General features: G+C 36.6%; 2 protein-coding genes across 3 annotated transcripts in view; both read left to right on the top strand.

The window, feature by feature from the left end:
- Window positions 1-18,012, top strand: part of LOC107566284 (HHIP-like protein 1) — a 21,695-nt gene extending 3,683 nt beyond the window's left edge. The window contains exons 2-9 of the mRNA XM_016251678.1: window positions 3,692-4,338; window positions 5,599-5,742; window positions 9,742-10,070; window positions 11,163-11,289; window positions 11,496-11,641; window positions 11,746-11,827; window positions 12,512-12,594; window positions 17,145-18,012. Of these exons, the coding sequence (XP_016107164.1) occupies window positions 3,692-4,338; window positions 5,599-5,742; window positions 9,742-10,070; window positions 11,163-11,289; window positions 11,496-11,641; window positions 11,746-11,827; window positions 12,512-12,594; window positions 17,145-17,791 (2,205 nt within the window). The 3' untranslated portion in view covers window positions 17,792-18,012. The remainder of the gene's footprint in view (window positions 1-3,691; window positions 4,339-5,598; window positions 5,743-9,741; window positions 10,071-11,162; window positions 11,290-11,495; window positions 11,642-11,745; window positions 11,828-12,511; window positions 12,595-17,144) is intronic.
- Window positions 18,013-20,386: 2,374 nt separating this feature from the next.
- The window catches only part of LOC107566288 (protein YIF1B), a 6,021-nt gene continuing 4,755 nt past the window's right edge, over window positions 20,387-21,652 (top strand). The window contains exons 1-3 of one of the 2 annotated variants that reach the window (XM_016251686.1): window positions 20,387-20,594; window positions 20,946-21,157; window positions 21,341-21,445. In XM_016251686.1, coding sequence (XP_016107172.1) covers window positions 20,561-20,594; window positions 20,946-21,157; window positions 21,341-21,445 — 351 coding nt within the window. In that variant the 5' untranslated portion in view covers window positions 20,387-20,560. Of the gene's footprint in view, window positions 20,604-20,945; window positions 21,158-21,340; window positions 21,446-21,652 lie in introns of both variants that reach the window. The other variant, XM_016251685.1, reaches the window with a different exon arrangement.

Genomic DNA, 21,652 nt, shown 5'->3' with positions numbered 1-21,652 from the left:
TATGTTCAGATATTCATGTAACAAAATATATACAAATTAATACCTAAATAGGGACATAGTAGTATACTTAAAGTATGATGTAAAATTCACTTAAAGAAAACTTACGAGTATACTTGCAGTATAAAACTACTAAACTAGTAGTTTACTGAGACTATACTTCAAAGTGTAGTATTCAAAAATGCTACTACAAGTATTAATTAGTAAACTATCAGTATACCTATAAGTTCACTTTTAGTTGCAGTACAAGCTAAAAATGTTGATGTAAACTAGTTTTAAGTGTACTTAAAGTTTACTACTGTTATACTTAAAGTATACTTAAAAGTATAGTTTAATATACTAGAAAGTGGGCCAATTTAGTCCCAATGAGTATTGAAATAGTACAATTACAAGTATACTACTAGTACACTGATATTTGTATACTTGCTACTTAAAGTATACTTAAAAATACTTAATAAAATAAACGTAAAGTATACTACTTTTTGGAAAGGGAAACCATAATTCCTTTCTGGGGCAAACCAAAATTAACATCCAAATTATAGTCACCTTCTTACATCATTGCAACTTCAAGGCTGCTGGGATTAAATGATAATAATTTACCATATGGTTTTGAGCTTGCAGTGGGATTGCGGTTGGCGAAGGGAACACCTGATTTATTTGACTACTTATTGTTGAAGCTGAGCTCAATGATTGTCTTTGTTGGAACATTTATCCCAGATACAGGGAGCTGCTTGTGTTCTCCAACCTGCAGAGAAGCAAAAATATATGCTTCCTCTCTAACTAGGCATATCATATTCCTGTGGAAAGGTCAGGGCAGCAAAGATACTGAAGAAAGAAAGAGCAAGAGTAGAGGATAGGCTACTTTCATAATACATCAGTTTTGAATCTGATTGGTCGAACTGCATTCCTAGAGAGCTGATATTAATTTCAACAGCACTGCTTTCCAGACTTTCATCAGTAGAGGTCGACAAGTGGCTGCCTTTATGAGTCAGTGAATCATTCAACATGCTGATTTTTTTAGGATCAACAAATCATTGAATTATTCACTCAACCAATTCATATGCATTCTTTCTGGATCAAAACAGGTGACCGTCAATATGAGTGAGTGATTGAATTGTTCACTCAGCCAATGAATTCAGATTATTTCAAGAACATACTTTAACTACACTACTGTTTGTTTCGTGGAGAACTTGACAGACCAAAATAGAAATACTGGAAATATCATGAAAATGCTTTGTTTATGAGTGCACACTGCAGTTGTCTCATCTGCCACTTGAAATGTGTGGGATGGATTCTGATTGGCTGTCAGTGTTTTTTTAATCATTCATCAGCTGGAAAAAAATAAAAAAGTGATTTTAATTATATTGTGTGTTCCATTGTTGTAATGAGCAGTCCACTGAAGGCGAGCGTAGTTTAACATCAATATCATTCTTAGAATGGTCTAAATATCCGCTTACTTGCGATTCAGAGGCTGCTGAGCACTCTTGCTCATGTCATTGCATTAATAAATAGCTGAATTTGGCAAAATATTGAATATGTAATTAGTAATCTTATTCTCAGGTATGGTCACAACTTTGGGATACCCTCCTGTTTTTTGTTGTTGTTGTTTTTCTGTGGTTCTTGAGAACCAAAACCAGATATGTAAGAAATGTTTGTTTCATGATGCATTAAAAGGGTTAAAATAATGACTCTTTCAACAGGGAAAAGCTGTAAACTCATAATTGCCTAACGAGTGACGGGCACAGATATATAAGCTAATGGGCTTTCAGGCCCAGTAGAGTGGAGCAAATGTGTTGATGAGTGAAACCCTGCAGGGACCATCTGTTGAACTAAATGATAACAACAGAGATTGTGAGCTCCTACAGACTCTCATAATTACAGAAGCATATCAACACAATTATACAAAGGACAAAAACAGAAGAACACAATGACTGGGCATGAACTTACAATGGGATCAGAAGGTATGGAGGACAAACATATGCAGTGCATCTGAAAGAAAGAGAGCATGGGAATCCTTTTTTTTGTTCAAAACAAGTAGACACTTGGCATTTTACTTAGAAGTGTTTACTATAATCTTGCATGTGAAACAATAGTTAAAACATTCAATACGACTCCTCAACTCATCTTATATGATATCCATGAAGCAAAATATCATGCTTCATCCCCCCCTTTTGGCCACACTACAGTGCCTGTGATGTGTTACGAGCGAGTTAGCCCATCAATCCAAGCCACTTTCAGGTCCATTATTTATTTAATGTCATTATAGTAATCTCGGATATCTTCCAGTCCCGAGCTGGCAGTATCGTTGCCAAGGCTGGCTTGGTCCTCTGATGGGTGTGGTGTTGTGGTTAACATAATGAGGGCTTGGTTAGTCCAAAATTTCCAAGAGTTACTGTATTTATAGCTCAAACGATCATCACCAGCTGCTGGATTGAATCCTGGGATCCCGGCTGTAGAGAAGACGTGCATAATGCCACGTTTGCCAGACGATGAGGAGGAGAGAAGCAGAAAGCCTTACACAGCAAATACCTTTCAGATGGATTAGTTATTTGAGATTAACTGAAAGTTTATTGAAGATAGGAGCAAGTCATTGTTCATGGGTCAATGCCATGACACTTTTTTATGGATCTATAAATTTATAAAAAAATGCAGTACATTAAAAATGCAACTCATACACTATTAAAAACGAAGGTTCTTTATTTGCATATATGGTTCTTTGACAGAGGATCTTTATAGCACAAGTATGAGTATTAAAATGGTCTTCACACTAAGCAAAAATGTATACTCAAAGGTTCTCTGAGAACCCAAAATAGTTATTCTAATCGTGTTGCAAAAAAAAGAAAAACCCTCAGAAGAATCCACATAAAAAAAAAAGAAAAAAAAGAAATCCTTTTTTTAAAACTGCTTGACTTAACAAAACCTATCGTGCACAGAAATGCAGAACAAAAACATAAAACAGTAAAAATGCATATCAGATCGTTCGAAAATGTATTTTCGAAAGTAATAATTAAGATATGTACGCTTGTATTCAGTGTGTAAGAAAAATGGCATGTGGCATAGAGGTTTTTTCAAAAACTGACAATTGAACATTTAACATTGCCATCAACAAATAAAATATACGTGCATTTCTAAGACCTTGGCATATGCGTTTTAAACTAAAGTTTTAAAATATTTTTCCTTTTTTATATAGCTAACTGTCATAAAGTCTCATACTCATGCTTAACACTTAATAGTTTAAAGTTATCGTCCTCAAAGGGATTTTGTCATCATTTCTCAGATTCAAGTTGTTCCAAACCTGTATGAATTTCTTTCTTCTATTCTTCTATGAAACACAAAATAAGATATTTTGATGAGTTGATAACCAAAGTTTCTGTCCCCATTGCTCATGCATATTTGCCACGTTCACCGTGCTTAAGTAAGGGATAATGCATGGCTAGCTGTGCATTAAACGGTTTTACTGCATACCTGCCAGCCAATCAGAATCCAGTATTCAGACAGACCATGGTATAGTACAGTATATCACTACACTAATGAATAATAGGTAATAGAGCTTTAGACAAACTTTCACTAATGTGACACTTTTAATGTGGTCAACGTAAAGCTGAATCTGTCTGGGACTGTTACTGTTAGAGAGGCTTTAGGATTCATATATCACTGTTGAAGAAATGTCCATGCTTTGATTTGTTTGTTTCAGGAATGCTCTCCTTACGCAGCGCATCTGTACGATGCAGAAGACGCAAACACCCCGATGCGGGAGCTTCCCGGCCTCTGCCGAAACTACTGCGAGGATTTCTGGCTCCACTGCCGTTACACTCTCAGCCTTCTGATCGACAACAACGAAACGCATGCTATCGAAGAAGACCGGAGCAAGTTCTGCAAATATCTAGAGCTGAAAGATCCCGAGTACTGCTACCCAAACGTCCTCTCCAACGCCGAGCTCAATGCCGACCTGGGAGACGTGAAGGCGGATCCGCAGGGCTGCATTCGGTTATGCCTGGAAGAAGTGGCGAATGGGCTTCGCAATCCTGTGGCGATGGTACACGCCAATGACGGCACGCACCGCTTCTTTGTGGCGGAGCAGCTGGGTTACGTGTGGACTTACCTGGCCAACGGTTCTCGGATCGACAGGCCCTTTCTGAACCTGACCCGGGCGGTTCTGACCTCACCTTGGGCTGGGGATGAGCGAGGGTTGCTCTGCATCGCACTGCACCCTCGCTTCACAAAGGTGAAAAAGGCCTACGTTTACTACTCTGTGTCTGTGAAGAAGCAGGAGAAGATTCGCATCAGTGAGTTTCTCGTGTCTGATTCGGATATGAATATGCTGGATCACTCCTCAGAAAGGTGAGAGACCGATATGGGATATATTATGTTCCACTCAACTCGACCCGCATATTTCATGGTTAAAAACTTTATTTTTAATATATTTTGGTATGCCAATTTCTGAGAGTATTTTTTATTTATTCATTTATTTATTTTTTAGAAGCTTATATCCAAAGAAACATATACTCTCTGTTAGAAAAAAAAAAATAATTAAATAAATAAATATATATATATATATATATATATATATACACACACACACACAAACTCTTTTTTTTTTTCTTTTTTTTTACTTTATCAGAATGGTACAAAACTTGAAACTTGCTATGTGCGGGGAAAAATATAATTGACGTAATTCAAAAAGGTTAAATAGTCCTTCAATAAATATAATTTAGTATCATAAAAAAAGGTTAAATTGGCCCTTTCATAAATATTATTTGGTATATACCATAAAAATACAAAATATTAAACAAAAAACTTTAACGAACTAAAATATAGTACATTCATTTTATTGAAATACAATAATTTAGAGTACTTATTTTATAAAAAATTACATTATATTGATAGTAAAGTGCAAGTATAATAGGCATAAGATTAAAAAACAAAAAAAATCTTTTTTTAAAGGTTTTAAAATTGGTGCCATACTCTAAACTGATCATTTTAATTCAAATTGATTGATTGATTGATTGATTTTTTTCTGTAACTGGCAGTATGCATCAAATGCTGTCATTTAAGCTTACAATTACACGACGTGACGTCGAGAGTGACCGACTGAGAGGGAACACTGATTTATTTATTAGGAACAAATAAATCCGTAAATAAAAAACTCATTATAATAATCTTCCTTCACCTCAAATATTCTTCCATCATTCATCCATGTGTGTTCCAGAAATTATGGTGGCAGATACTTGATAAAAAAAAACGTTAATTTGAATAGGCTATACTTTATATCTTGTAGTGATATTTGTGTAGCTGTTCAGATCTGCTCTGAACCACAAACCAAAAATGCTGTTGAAGTGCACAAAAAAAAAAAAAGACTTCCTCTTGCCATTTTATATTTAACATACAGGTGTCAAAAGAGAGCCCAGAATCTAGCTTTATTTACGTGTTTGGCAGATGCTTTTGTCCAAAGCTGCAGGAAAGGATACATTATTTGATTAATCAGCAGCTCAAAATGAACATATTCTGAAATAAAAGACTTTCTCTTAGATGTGTGATTTTCACCCTTTTTTATCAGTTTGTGAAATTGTTTAAACTATCGACGCTTATTTTGGTTCCCAGGACACTTCTAGAAGTTGATGAGCCTGCATCAAACCACAATGGAGGTCAACTGCTGTTTGGGTTGGATGGATATCTGTACATATTCATAGGAGACGGTGGCAAAGCGGGAGACCCTTTCGGAAAGTTTGGGAATTCTCAAAACAAGTAAAGCATCTTTATTTATCTTTATTTGACACACTTGCCTTTTACAGAATGCACTATTTTTAACACCTATTTTGTGTACTGTAAATTCATGACATGATGTCAGTGCAAACGTTCACATTATCATATCTGCTAACTACGGAAGCCTGTTTCCACCACAGAATAAAAAATGAAAAAAAAAAAAAAAAGTAATCGTGACTTTGTATTTTACAATTTTGATTTTTTTTTTCTCTGAATTGCAAGATATAAACTTAAAATCTTAGGGAAAAAATCAGAATTGCGAGATTTAAACTGAACTCTGAGATTGTGATTGTGAGTTCAAATGTTTTTCCCTTAGAATTGTAAATATTTGTTATTAGAATATTGTACATATTCATTCATTCATTCATTCATTAATTTAGTTAGTTTGTGAAATGGACTTCCATAGCCAGCTAATGTATTCCTATTAGTCACACACACACGCACGCACGCACACACACACAATATATATATATATATATATTTTTTTTTTTAATTTTTTTTATTTATATATAGGAACATTTTGACTGTAAATGGCTAAAAATCTCTTATTCTTGTTTTCTACAATTTAAAATAATGAAGCAAATTCAGCTCTTAAGGGGATAATGCAATACAAAAAAAAAATCTGTATTTACTTATCCTCATGTCCTTCCAATTCCTTATGCTTGTCTTTCTTCCGTGGAACATAATAAAATATATTTTGTTGAATGAATTAGCTGCTCTTTTCCATTCTGCTGCAGTCAAAGCTTCAAGTATAGAATAAGAAAATCACCATCAAAAAAGTCCAAAACCTACAAAAAATATATAGTATGTTTTCAAAAGATGTGGATGGATCACTTTATTGGTATTTTAATGATGTTTGTGTCATTGCATTATTCAGGTTCAGATTTTGGCGATTTTTTCCCCCGGTTGAGTAATGCACATTTAGCCAGACAGACACACAGCCTCACAATATTAGCCTTGGCTCTGCCGCCCTGCTTTCCCCCGTGACATAAGCAGCGCTGCAGAGCCTGGTGAATATACACTCACAGCTTCACAAGCGCACAGCGAGCCTTTCATTCTTATAGAGAGAGCTGACAGAGCCACAGCGGTCTTGGAGTCCTGCTGCCGATGACGAGCAGAGACGCACACTATATTGACACTACATGTTGAATGTGGAGGTTCAGTCTCATCACACTGTTAGCTCTTTATGGACAAGCTTAAAACCTTATAGCAGCATGATCAGCATCACAGTAACTTTTAAATACACTTTGGACACTCCGTTCCAGTTGCTTTGTATGTCTGTTAATATGTGGTTACATGCAATGCTTTGAGCTCACAGAAAAGTGTAGTTATAAGCAGAGGTTAACTAGAGTATGCTAACCAGCCTTAACAATTTCAATTTTATTCTCCAATAACAGCATATTTGCAAAGCCTGCATTGAATATATAATCACAATGCATATGATCAGTATACTAATCATATGAAATTAACACTTGTCTGACATTAACAATGTCTGTTTATTTATTTATTTATGCATTTGTTTATTTATTCATTGTGAAGCAGTATCACTGAGATACTATTGTGGTTTTTATTAATATTTTGAATTGCATTTTAATTTTAATACACATATTTTTGTATAATATGTCTATATAGTTTCTATCTCAGTTTTAGCTGTGGATATTTTAGTGCATATGAAAATGAAAAATGTTGCCGTGGAATCGCGGAAATAAAATACTTTTGCACACAACTTAATAATAAAAAAAAAAATCTAACTGCATTTTCTGATAAAAATTGCAATAAATAAATAAATACTGCAGTGCATTAAATATTCTTTGCATTTTGATATATGCACAAAGCCATATCGCGATTTTGGTTTTATTTTAGCTGATTATTTTGACCAATTGTGCAGCCCTACGTTTGTTTTTTATTCCTTTGTCTTGTTTTCAGCCTAAATATCAAAAAATGTAGATATTTTAAGAAATCAGAAAGTCTTAAATCAAGAAGGACTTTCCAGATAAGTTGTTTTCAGAAAAAAAAAACAAGTCAAAAATTAAGTGTTTTTGCTGCAGAGCCTGGTGAATATACACTCACAGCTTCACAAGCGCACAGCGAGCCTTTCATTCTTATAGAGAGAGCTGACAGAGCCACAGCGGTCTTGGAGTCCTGCTGCCGATGACGAGCAGAGACGCACACTATATTGACACTACATGTTGAATGTGGAGGTTCAGTCTCATCACACTGTTAGCTCTTTATGGACAAGCTTAAAACCTTATAGCAGCATGATCAGCATCACAGTAACTTTTAAATACACTTTGGACACTCCGTTCCAGTTGCTTTGTATGTCTGTTAATATGTGGTTACATGCAATGCTTTGAGCTCACAGAAAAGTGTAGTTATAAGCAGAGGTTAACTAGAGTATGCTAACCAGCCTTAACAATTTCAATTTTATTCTCCAATAACAGCCTATTTGCAAAGCCTGCATTGAATATATAATCACAATGCATATGATCAGTATACTAATCATATGAAATTAACACTTGTCTGACATTAACGATGTCTGTTTATTTATTTATTTATGCATTTGTTTATTTATTCATTGTGAAGCAGTATCACTGAGATACTATTGTGGTTTTTATTAATATTTTGAATTGCATTTTAATTTTAATACACATATTTTTGTATAATATGTCTATATAGTTTCTATCTCAGTTTTAGCTGTGGATATTTTAGTGCATATGAAAATGAAAAATGTTGCCGTGGAATCGCGGAAATAAAATACTTTTGCACACAACTTAATAATAAAAAAAAAAATCTAACTGCATTTTCTGATAAAAATTGCAATAAATAAATAAATACTGCAGTGCATTAAATATTCTTTGCATTTTGATATATGCACAAAGCCATATCGCGATTTTGGTTTTATTTTAGCTGATTATTTTGACCAATTGTGCAGCCCTACGTTTGTTTTTTATTCCTTTGTCTTGTTTTCAGCCTAAATATCAAAAAATGTAGATATTTTAAGAAATCAGAAAGTCTTAAATCAAGAAGGACTTTCCAGATAAGTTGTTTTCAGAAAAAAAAAACAAGTCAAAATTAAGTGTTTTTGCTTAGAACAAGCAAAATAATCTTATTTCAAACAGAAAACGAGATTATTTAGCTTGTTTCAGGCAAAAACGCACTTAATTTTTAAAATGTTTTTTCTGAAAACAAGACGATAATTTTTACTTGTCTAGAAAATTCTTCTTGATTTAAGACTTTTTAGATATTTTGGCTGAAAAAAAAAAAAAAAAAAAAAAAACGAAGTAAGAAAAGCATTTTTTGCAGTGTATTAACCTTTGGTCTGAAGTTGGCTTGTCTCAATATTTTAATTCATAAATGTAACCCACGGTGATTTAGATGTTTGTTTGTTCTGTTCTGCGGTGCTAGAAGATCTTTCACGCTTTCTAAATCAGCCAAAAACAACAAAAAAAAAAAAAAAACGAAGTAAGAAAAGCATTTTTTGCAGTGTATTAACCTTTGGTCTGAAGTTGGCTTGTCTCAATATTTTAATTCATAAATGTAACCCACGGTGATTTAGATGTTTGTTTGTTCTGTTCTGCGGTGCTAGAAGATCTTTCACGCTTTCTAAATCAGCCAAAAACAACAGATAAAAACAACAAAGCAGAAAATAATAAGATACAGTGAATGAAGGACAGATCTAAGCCAGGAGTCGCTCCAGCTCTTTTCACAGGAGGGAACATGAGTGAAGAGGCCCTTCACAGACGGTTCAGAGCCATGCCAGGGTCAATATTGACACAGGGGCATTGTGGGCTACGTGAGGTTAGAGAGGATGCGGTTGAGTGAGAAAGCAACAGCAGATGGTGCAAATGTTTATAGGGCAGGTTAAAACTGTAGTCTTATGAATGCAATCCTAAGGACACATTCTTATTTTAATGTTACACAAACGCCTCTGCATGCAGCGCAAAAAAACCCTGTGTAAAAACAAGCACTGGTGTTTTACAGGTCCACTCTTCTAGGCAAGGTCCTGCGAATCGATGTAGACAACAATGACTATGGCGCCCCCTACAGTATCCCACCAGACAACCCTTTTGTGGGAGAGAGGGACGCAAGGCCAGAGATCTACGCCTACGGTGTGAGGAACATGTGGAGGTGCTCCATCGACAGGGGCGATCCGGTCAGTGCTCAGGGCCGCGGCAGAATGCTCTGCGGGGACGTAGGGCAGAATAAATACGAGGAAGTGGATCTCATCGAAAAAGGAGGGAACTATGGATGGAGGGCAAAGGAGGGCTTCTCTTGTTATGACAAGAAACTCTGCACCAACTCATCACTCAGTGAGCAAGCCTTTCAAATGTGGCTATGTATGCTTAATATAGGCCAGATTCACAAAGTTTTAAAAGTGAAATGAACTACCATTTTCTTCATATATTGTCTAATTCAAAGAAATAGTTCACTCAAAAATTTGTATTTGCTGAAAATATATTCACCTTCAAGCTGTCCAAGATCAGGATGAGTTTGTTTCTTCATCAGATTTGGGGAAATGTAGCATTGCATCAGTGTCTCAGCGATGGATGCTCTGCAGTGAATGGGTGCCGTCAGAATGAGAGTCCAAACAGCTGATACAATAATCCACAAGTAATCGACTAAATTACTACATACATGTAAAAGACTTTATAATCCATAATAAGGCTTCCTCCAGTGAAAAGTGCATCTCATCTTCATCAGATTTGGGGAAATGTAGCATTGCATCAGTGTCTCAGCGATGGATGCTCTGCAGTGAATGGGTGCCGTCAGAATGAGAGTCCAAACAGCTGATACAATAATCCACAAGTAATCGACTAAATGACTACATACATGTAAAAGACTTTATAATCCATAATAAGGCTTCCTCCAGTGAAAAGTGCATCTCATGTTGTCTCTCACATCAAAATCCAGCCACATATGTGTTTAGAGCTGTTTAAACGCTGCTTGATCTGTGCTGATTTCTCTCCTGATTCACACCACATTCACTGCAGAGCATCCATTGCTGAGACACTGATGCAATGCTACATTTCCCCAAATCTGATGAAGAAACACACTCATTTGTACATACACACAGAGGATGAGCACATTTTCTTGTTTGTTCAATCTTGTCATAAATTCTAAAATGTGTGTTTTTTTTAAGGCAATATTGCTTACTGTTGTGTTTCTATGTTGTTTTCTGACAGTTAAAGATGTTAACACATTTCATGCACTTTCAAAAAATTATTCATCAGTGTTGAAGTATTGCATTTGTTGTATTAGATAAGACAATCTCACATGCAGGCTAGTATATAATCAAACTACATCACAGCCTGTCATTTTATTCTCATTAAGAATTCTGTTGAAGAGTATATGAGAGCAAACATCTAAACTGTTTTTGTTTTTTTTGTTCACTTATTCCCAAGATGATATCCTTCCGATTTTTGCTTACCCACATAAAATCGGCAAGTCTGTCACTGGCGGCTACATCTACAGAGGCTGCCAGATGCCCAATCTTAATGGCCTGTACATCTTTGGGGATTTTATGAGTGGGTATGCATGTATTCTCTACTGTACTTCATGAATTACAGTCCAGTATAATTCAATATACTTAGTCTCTTTATAATTAATAGTGACAATAAAACCATCAACACAAAAATACTGCATGTTTACTTTCCCGTAATGACTGCATTATTTCCATATTCATAGATTTACTATGTACTGATTAAATCACACTCTTCCCGTTCTATGCATCCTAGGCGACTGATGTCCCTAAAGGAGAACCCTGAGACTGGAAAGTGGAGCTATAAGGAGATCTGTATGGGCGCTGACAAAACATGCAGTTTCCCTAAACTAATAAACAGCTACTACAAGTACATCATATCATTTGGTGAAGATGAGGCAGGTAACATGAGAGCGGCTCTGTGTTTGACTGCTTTATGCAAACGTCTCTTTATTGTTCTTCAGTGTAACACACTCTCACACTCATCTCTGTCGTCTGTGTTTCAGGTGAGCTTTTCTTCCTTGCGACCGGAGCGGCCAGCGCCACAGCCAGAGCAGGAGTCGTGTATAAGATAGTGGATCCCTCCAGGTACACATACTGCATTATATTAGGAATGGACACTTTTATTCAGCAAGGATGCATTCAATTGATCAAAAGTGACAGTAAAGACATTTGTAATGTTGCAAAAGATTTCTATTTCAAATAAATGCTGTCCTTTTGGACTTTCTATTCATCTGTGAATCCTGAAAAATACAAAGCATCACAGTTTCCACAAAAAATATGAACTGTTTTCTAAATGTTTCTCGAGCAGCAAATCAGCATATTAGAAAGATTTCTGAAGGATCATGTGACACTGGAGACTGGAGTAATGATGCTGAAACTTCAGCTTTGATCGCAGGAGTAAATTACATTTTAAAACATATTCATGTAGAAAACAGATATTTAAATTCGTAAAAATATTTCACATTTTTGACCGTTTTTACTGTATTTTTCTATATATAAAATCTTACTGGCCGCACACTTTTGAATCCTTTAGTGGTATATCAAAATACCTCTCACAATTTCCAAAATAAAGTGAGATTGCTTTTCTGAAGCAATATTTAAGGAATAGTTTACATAAAATAACAACCCTGTCATTTATTCACTCACATGAGCAATACTAATAGTGATGTTTACCCTGTTATGTACTGTAGGGTGTAAGGTATGGTTTTGAACTTTAGATTTCAACAGCTGTGAAATAAACAGTTGGACTTGTTTTTTTTCACTGTTTAGGAGGGCTCCTCCAGGAAAATGCAACTTCAAGCCCACTCCAGTCAACATAAAGGGCAAACTGATTCATTTCAGTCCTAAAGAAGGTAAGAGAGCCAGTAAACATACCTTTATCCCATTGGAGGTGTGTGTCTTGAGTAGCGCTGTATGATTAATAAAAATACAACCACTGTGATATGGTTTAGTGCGATTATTCAATTGCAAAGGCTGTGATTTAATTGAATTAATATGTGGTGCGTGTTCCAGAGCGATGCATGGCACAGTGTTCATTTACACATGAGCATCTCATGATCCAGTGTTTTCAGCATCTCTATTCACAGTAACTTCTGCTTCACATGATCTCCATCTCTGCTTCTGATCTGCGTTTGAGTTGCTTTAACGTGCGTTTGGGAACACAACTTGCAAGACATCTTCACAAACTGATAACGAGAAGCCTTAAGTGCTCCCTGCAGTTTTTGACCAAAATTAACATTTCAATGTTTTAAAAATAAAATATTTAATGTTTGAAAATGAAGAAATGAAGACAGCCATAAATATTAGTATTGTAATTTTGCTGTTGTATATAAAATTAAATTATCATTATTATATGATTTTTCTTAAACACTTATTTTTTTATATGAGTTTGTTTCTTCATCAGATTTGGGGAAATGTAGCATTGCATCAGTGTCTCAGCGATGGATGCTCTGCAGTGAATGGGTGCCGTCAGAATGAGAGTCCAAACAGCTGATACAATAATCCACAAGTAATCGACTAAATGACTACATACATGTAAAAGACTTTATAATCCATAATAAGGCTTCCTCCAGTGAAAAGTGCATCTCATGTTGTCTCTCTCATCAAAATCCAGCCACATATGTGTTTAGAGCTGTTTAAACGCTGCTTGATCTGTGCTGATTTCTCTCCTGATTCACACCAGAACACTTTATCACTGGAGGAAGCGTTATTATGGATTATGGACTCATATTTTAGTCATGTGGATTATTGTGATGTTTTTATCAGCTGTTTGGACTCTCATTCTGACGGCACCCATTCACTGCAGAGCATCCATTGCTGAGACACTGATGCAATGCTACATTTCCCCAAATCTGATGAAGAAACACACTCATTTGTACATACACACAGAGGATGAGCACATTTTCTTGTTTGTTCAATCTTGTCATAAATTCTAAAATGTGTGTTTTTTTTAAGGCAATATTGCTTACTGTTGTGTTTCTATGTTGTTTTCTGACAGTTAAAGATGTTAACACATTTCATGCACTTTCAAAAAATTATTCATCAGTGTTGAAGTATTGCATTTGTTGTATTAGATAAGACAATCTCACATGCAGGCTAGTATATAATCAAACTACATCACAGCCTGTCATTTTATTCTCATTAAAAATTCTGTTGAAGAGTATATGAGAGCACACATCTAAACTGTTTTTGTTTTTTTTGTTCACTTATTCCCAAGATGATATCCTTCCGATTTTTGCTTACCCACATAAAATCGGCAAGTCTGTCACTGGCGGCTACATCTACAGAGGCTGCCAGATGCCCAATCTTAATGGCCTGTACATCTTTGGGGATTTTATGAGTGGGTATGCATGTATTCTCTACTGTACTTCATGAATTACAGTCCAGTATAATTCAATATACTTAGTCTCTTTATAATTAATAGTGACAATAAAACCATCAACACAAAAATACTGCATGTTTACTTTCCCGTAATGACTGCATTATTTCCATATTCATAGATTTACTATGTACTGATTAAATCACACTCTTCCCGTTCTATGCATCCTAGGCGACTGATGTCCCTAAAGGAGAACCCTGAGACTGGAAAGTGGAGCTATAAGGAGATCTGTATGGGCGCTGACAAAACATGCAGTTTCCCTAAACTAATAAACAGCTACTACAAGTACATCATATCATTTGGTGAAGATGAGGCAGGTAACATGAGAGCGGCTCTGTGTTTGACTGCTTTATGCAAACGTCTCTTTATTGTTCTTCAGTGTAACACACTCTCACACTCATCTCTGTCGTCTGTGTTTCAGGTGAGCTTTTCTTCCTTGCGACCGGAGCGGCCAGCGCCACAGCCAGAGCAGGAGTCGTGTATAAGATAGTGGATCCCTCCAGGTACACATACTGCATTATATTAGGAATGGACACTTTTATTCAGCAAGGATGCATTCAATTGATCAAAAGTGACAGTAAAGACATTTGTAATGTTGCAAAAGATTTCTATTTCAAATAAATGCTGTCCTTTTGGACTTTCTATTCATCTGTGAATCCTGAAAAATACAAAGCATCACAGTTTCCACAAAAAATATGAACTGTTTTCTAAATGTTTCTCGAGCAGCAAATCAGCATATTAGAAAGATTTCTGAAGGATCATGTGACACTGGAGACTGGAGTAATGATGCTGAAACTTCAGCTTTGATCGCAGGAGTAAATTACATTTTAAAACATATTCATGTAGAAAACAGATATTTAAATTCGTAAAAATATTTCACATTTTTGACCGTTTTTACTGTATTTTTCTATATATAAAATCTTACTGGCCGCACACTTTTGAATCCTTTAGTGGTATATCAAAATACCTCTCACAATTTCCAAAATAAAGTGAGATTGCTTTTCTGAAGCAATATTTAAGGAATAGTTTACATAAAATAACAACCCTGTCATTTATTCACTCACATGAGCAATACTAATAGTGATGTTTACCCTGTTATGTACTGTAGGGTGTAAGGTATGGTTTTGAACTTTAGATTTCAACAGCTGTGAAATAAACAGTTGGACTTGTTTTTTTTCACTGTTTAGGAGGGCTCCTCCAGGAAAATGCAACTTCAAGCCCACTCCAGTCAACATAAAGGGCAAACTGATTCATTTCAGTCCTAAAGAAGGTAAGAGAGCCAGTAAATATACCTTTATCCCACTGGAGTTGTGAGTCTTGAGTAGGGCTGCATGATTGATGAATGGTTTCAGGGTTCAGCTTGGCACAGTGTTCATTTATACACATAAGCAACTCATGATCCGGTGTTTTCAGCATCTCAGTTCACAGTAAATGCTGCGTCACATGATCTCCATCCCTGCATCTGATCTAAGTTTAGGTAACTTTAACAGGCATTTGAGAATGCAACTTGCCACTATTCACAAATTTGTAATAAGAAGCGCTTATCAACAAATGAGAAGCCTTAAGGGCTCCCTGCATTTTTCAGCCAACATATAATTTTGATGGTTTAAAAAATAAAATATATAATGTTTGAAAATGAAGAAACTAAGGCAACCATAAATATCAGTGTTATAATTTTGCCGTTGTATATTAAAAGAGAAAGGAAAACTTGAAATCGCATCATGTGACCCCTTTAATTATTATCCACCTTATTCCTAAACGCGGAAGTAAGCCTGTGGGCGAGACTCGCGGTTCATTAGCTGCTATAGGGAAATAACGAGAAGAATAACAATGTGCAGTAAACGGTATATCCGTTTGCATTACAAACCAGTGTGTTCAGAATTAAGATAATACACTAGAATAATATGGTATGACACACCAATTTGCAATATCAAGCAGCAAAACGAGCAGTTTTGTACAGCTAAAAATAGCTGGAAGCAAATGAGACTGGAATCCATACAAATAGCTGCGTCCATTTTTACTTGAAGAATAAGGCGGATATTATTTTTCTTAAAAATATATATTTTTTCAGTGATATATTACAATAGTAATATTTTTTATGTCGTTTTTAAATAATTTTTTATTATTATTGAATAATGTAATATAATATACCTATATAATATAAATAATATGCCTGTACATACAAATTGTCAATTTGTATATTGTTATTCCCTATTTACTTGTTCTATTTTTATTCTTTTATTATCTGTGTTTTGTCATTCTGTTACACTGTGGAAGCTTCTGTCACGAAAACAAATTCCTTGTATGTGTAAACATACCTGGCAATAAAGCTCATTCTGATTCTGATTATTATTATTTATATAAAATATTATTAGTTTATAACCATACTGATATAGAATCTCAAAATTTGGGCCAAATTGTGCAAACAAGCACAGCAAACCTGCAAATACAGAGTTCTGGCTTGAAACTCTAGATGGCGCAGTCCGATATTTCTAACTCAATCTGACCTAATGACATCATTATCACATGGCACAGCTGATTGGTTGTCTCCTGTATCGGTAGCCAATGAGCTTGTTGCTCAACATTCAAATAGATGACTAGTGCTTGCCGTAGCAGTTGCAGCTTGCTTCAGAAACCCTCCACCTTCCCCAGCTCCACCTGTATAGATCTGCTTCGAGGTGATTCATGAATGCTATATGGGGGTTATTTCGTGTATGTTATATGTGCAGCAGCAGTATTTCTTACACGCTCACAGCAGCATGTTGTGGATGCATTGGCAGCAAGTCTCAGTACTTTCTCTGCCGCAGCAGCAGCGTAGCAGATCTATTCCGCCAAGACCAAATACATTAACATTGTCATGTACATTACCATGCCAATCCCTCCGAGAGTTTTCATGACAGAACTGTTTTTTAATCGCATTTTGAATGGCAATCACTATTTCAGTCAGAATAAGATTTTTCCCCTAAATTGTGCAGCCCTAGGCTTGAGGTACACTTTTTTGACATTGTCTTTTTTGTTTCACAGAGTACATAATTAACAAAAAACCCTCAACAACTGCCATTCCCAAACCAAAACCCACCAAACCCAGTGCGACCCCACGACCACGAGTACCACAAACAACGAGCCGTCGGGTTCTTCCAGCGACCACCGTCCGGCCGTCTACACCACAGCCGCGCGCTCTCCACACGACCCCGCGGCCCAGACCTCCGTCCCTGACCACCCCCAGACCCGCGTACTGGACCACCGCAAACACCCAAACCGGCAGACCGGGCAAACGAGGCCGAGGCAAGCCCAGGAGGAAAGGGGAGCGGAGGGGTCGATCTCGAGCCGGGACGGCGCGGCTGGTCAGCGCAGACGGACACAAGGACCGCGGCCGAGTGGAGATCTTCGTGCGGGGTGAATGGGGCACGGTGTGCGACGACATGTTTAACATACAGGCTGCGGCGGTGGTCTGCAGGCAGATGGGGTTTCCTGTGGCTCTGCGGGTGGCGAAGAGAGCCGAGCTCGGGGGGGGAGGCGTCGGTGTCAGAATCCTGCTGGACGACGTGGAGTGCGAAGGAACCGAACGGACTCTACTGCACTGCAAACACGCCAAACTGGGCAAAAACAACTGCTCTCATGACGAGGATGTAGGGGTGGTTTGTGGCCATTATGAACATGCAGTGGAGTGAAAGACAATGAGCAGATGCAGGTTGTGATGACACAAGTATACAGACCAAAAATACATCTCACAGACAAAAAATAAATAAATGAGCCACTCTAAAATGGTGACAAACTGGAAATATCCCTATCAAAACCAGAATCAGAATTGTTTTGTTGAATTTTTGAATGTGGAAAACTTAAATATCAATCTAGACCAAGGGTGTTAGGCCACGGCCCTGCACAGTTTAGATATAACCCTAATTAAACACATCTGATCCAGCTAATCTAATCATTTAGGCTTATTTGAAAACTACATGGTACGTGTGTTGGAGCAGGTTTGGAACTAAACTCTGCAGGCCTGCAGTTTAACACGCCTGATCTAGACTATATAGATGACAAAAGTTACTGCATTCACAAGAAATACTAATCAATCAATCAAATAAACATTTTAATCTTAACTGTCACCCGTCCCTCAGAGGAACGCCTAGTTTACTTCTCTATCCTAATCTAATCGTGACAAATATAGCCTATATCATTGGAAAGGTCTAAGACACCTAAATACATATTTTTATCACGCTTACAAATGATGTAGGAACAGTAATAGATTAATTTATGACAAAAGTTCACCTCAAGAATCTACATCATAGCAGGAGTTCTGAGCTTTGCCACAAAAACGTCTTTCTTTGTTTGCACGATTTAGAAATCATCATTCATTATATATCAATTGAAAACTTAAAATCTCAAAATGCGTCCAGTGAACATCATTTCAAAATCAGACATCGGCCTTACCATGGAAATGGTACATCAAAATCATGTTTTCGTTCAAGAGTTATATCAATTTAAGTCTGCATAGTGCAGTTTCACGTCTGTGTTCAGAAGTGGGAGAGACAGTTAAAGTGGTTTTCACACTGAATCGTGCACTAGTTACACTGCGCTGTGAGCTGTTGATCATCTCACACAACTGAGACAACTCTATTAACTGTGTTTCCTCTTAAAACTGGTGAAAGGAAAACATAGACTGATTAAAGTGTATCCATATTGCAATCACGATGAGATCAAGAGTTTTCCAGACTGTCTTTTTTAACATAATTCAGGTTATCGCGTTGTAAATATTGCATTTTTGTTGCACATACAAATTTCTTGTTTAATTCCAAATGCTGATTGTTTTTAAATGCAAATGCTGGACATTCTTTCTTATATTGTAATAATAAAGAAATGTAAATAAAATTGTTTGTGAGATCGTGAGGATATTTTCCGATACATCTTTAGTGTCATATATCAGTTATAGACACGTGTCCTGTTGCTCTTTGTGTGTTGATGATGTGATGGTTTTATTAACCTGACTAACTTGGAACAAACTCAAAATACTCGCCAGATAATGATCAAGATGCTCAATCGACTGAAATTACAATTCAAGTGAGCATTACAACATTCTGATGTAATTGCATTAGCGGGTTATATATTATGCAGTTTTTTTTTTTTTTATGTAGTTCTTTAACTTTGTTGGGGACACTAAATGTATAAAGGTAAGAGCCATGCTTTTTTCCAGTTAATATATATATATATATATACACAGTGTTGGGGGTAACGCATTACAAGTAACGCAAGTTACGTAATCAGATTACTTTTTCAAGTAACTAGTAAAGTAGCGCATTACTTTTTTAATTTACAAGAAAATATCTGAGTTACTTTTTCAAAAAGGTAATGCTAGTTACTTTGTTTTCCCATGTATTGACTGACAGCTCTCCTGTCCTCATGTTGGGAGAAATCAGGAGTACAGAGGCGTTACTGTAGTTCTAGACTAAATGTGAATGTGCATTAATTCATCCCACTCACAAAAAACAGATTTAGTATTCATCAAAATGAATTAAAACAGTGAAACGCAAACTCAGAATATGAGGCAAACCTGCAATAATTGAATATGTTAAATAACACAAATGTATCTAATCCCATTTTATTAACCAATGTCTTTGCTGATCCAGTTCAACCATACTAATGATTAATGACTTTAGAAAAACTAACAATTGTGCTTTCATCTCCTGCGTTCTTCTGCACAGACCTGAATTTACTTGTGCTTCAGCCTGAGGTTTATTCAGTACACTTTTTGGTGTGAAAGGCTTTTATATTTGCTATTAACAGAACTTCTTATATTAAAAACAATCAAGCCCTGCTCATATTTAAAAAGTAACGCGAAAGTAACGAGAAAGTAATATATCGCATTACTTTCCATAAAAAGTAACTAAGTAACGTAATTAGTTACTTTTTTTTTTTTTTGTGAGTAACGCAATTGTGTAATGCATTACTTTTAAAAGTAACTTTCCCCAACAATGTATACATATATATTGACTGGAAAACATTTCTATATACTACATTTTGGGTCGTAAATACTTTTGTCATCAACCAAAAAAAATAAAAAATATGCTCACTTTTTACAGTCTCTTCAAATGATCTAAGACATGTTTTTTTTTTTTTTATTTATTAAGAACATTATATAGACAAAGATAAAAGCAGGCACAATGTAGAACAAAAGAAATAATAATAATAAAAAAAAAAATCTTCTAAGACGTGTTAGCAGCTAAAAAAAGAAAGTCTTGCACGTCAGCGCGGAACGGTCCAATCACGAAGCGCGCCGTACACGTGACCCGGAAGTGATGACACGCTCTGCAGTTTTCCTGCTATTTCTGCGGTGCTAATTTTAGTTTCTCTACCGGCAGCTTCTCCGTTAGACGTCTAAATGTGTTGATAAATATATAACAATAACCTGACTATTTAAATAAAGATACATTTTTTTGGGAGAGATGGAGTATCCAAACCAGAGTGGGTTCAGACAGCGTAAGTCACGTACGTGATTATTCCCATTGTGATATTATTTGCTGTAAAAGACACATATTTCATGATCAGCTGAACATGATGTGGGCAGTTGTGTGCTTGTTTGGTTATTAAATAACTGTGTGTGCAACAAAAGCTAATTCAGGCCAATCTGTATTCTTTCTAGCTCTGCATTTATTTGCTTGTTTACATGCATTCAACAGATCAAACATCAGAATTTGATCATCTAGATGGCAGATGATTTGGATAAGTCAGAATGAGTTGCTTAATAGTTGTGAATTACATGCCTTGACATGTTGCAACATTTACAGTCGTGTGTGTACGTAATGTGGATTGTGATTTCTTGTGTTCTAGAGCCGGACGTCAGGATGCGAGGGCCCCCGGGGGACCCCAGGCTGTTGTTTGAGGACACCAGCGCCGGAGGGAGCACACAGGAGCACAGCGGTGTGGGAAAAGGCCCTGATGTGTATCCGGGACAGGCTTTGCTCTCGGACCCCGTGTCTAACCTCGCCATGGCCTACGGCAGCAGCCTGGCCTCCCACGGCAAAGAGATGATGGACAAGAACGTACGTCAAGCCGTTTGAGTAGGAACGGTCATGCGTGTGGACGTCTGTGAGTGTGTTGCGGTGTCGAAGAGCATGCTGCTGTGTTGAAGCAAGCTAGTTTTTCCCTGCAGAGGCGAGTGGATGTGAGTCAGAGCTGCAGGGTGTTGTTATTTTAGTGTGACTTGTTCCTCTTTTGGTTCGCAGCTGGATCGGTTCGTCCCCATCTCGAAGCTGAAGTACTATTTTGCAGTGGACACAGTATATGTGGGCAAGAAGCTTGGACTGCTGGTGTTTCCGTACATGCATGACGTAAGATCACACTTGCAGACTGTGTAGGTCTGTTGTTATTTCTTGAAAAGAATATACTTAAGTGTGAACCGAATTAGTGGTCGGCGGTATGAGCAGAAATTTATATCACGGTATTTTTCAAAATTAGACCGGTTTCACGGTACATGACGGTATTTATATTTTTTCATGCATGACCCGGTGTTAACCATATCTTCTACTGATTGAGAG

This window comes from Sinocyclocheilus grahami, unplaced genomic scaffold (genome assembly GCF_001515645.1).
Source record: "Sinocyclocheilus grahami isolate Dianchi unplaced genomic scaffold, SAMN03320097.WGS_v1.1 scaffold1067.1, whole genome shotgun sequence".
Taxonomy (NCBI): Eukaryota; Metazoa; Chordata; class Actinopteri; order Cypriniformes; family Cyprinidae; genus Sinocyclocheilus; species Sinocyclocheilus grahami.
The sequence above is the reverse complement of the archived record's forward strand: the minus strand, read 5'-3'. Positions and strand labels throughout refer to the sequence as shown.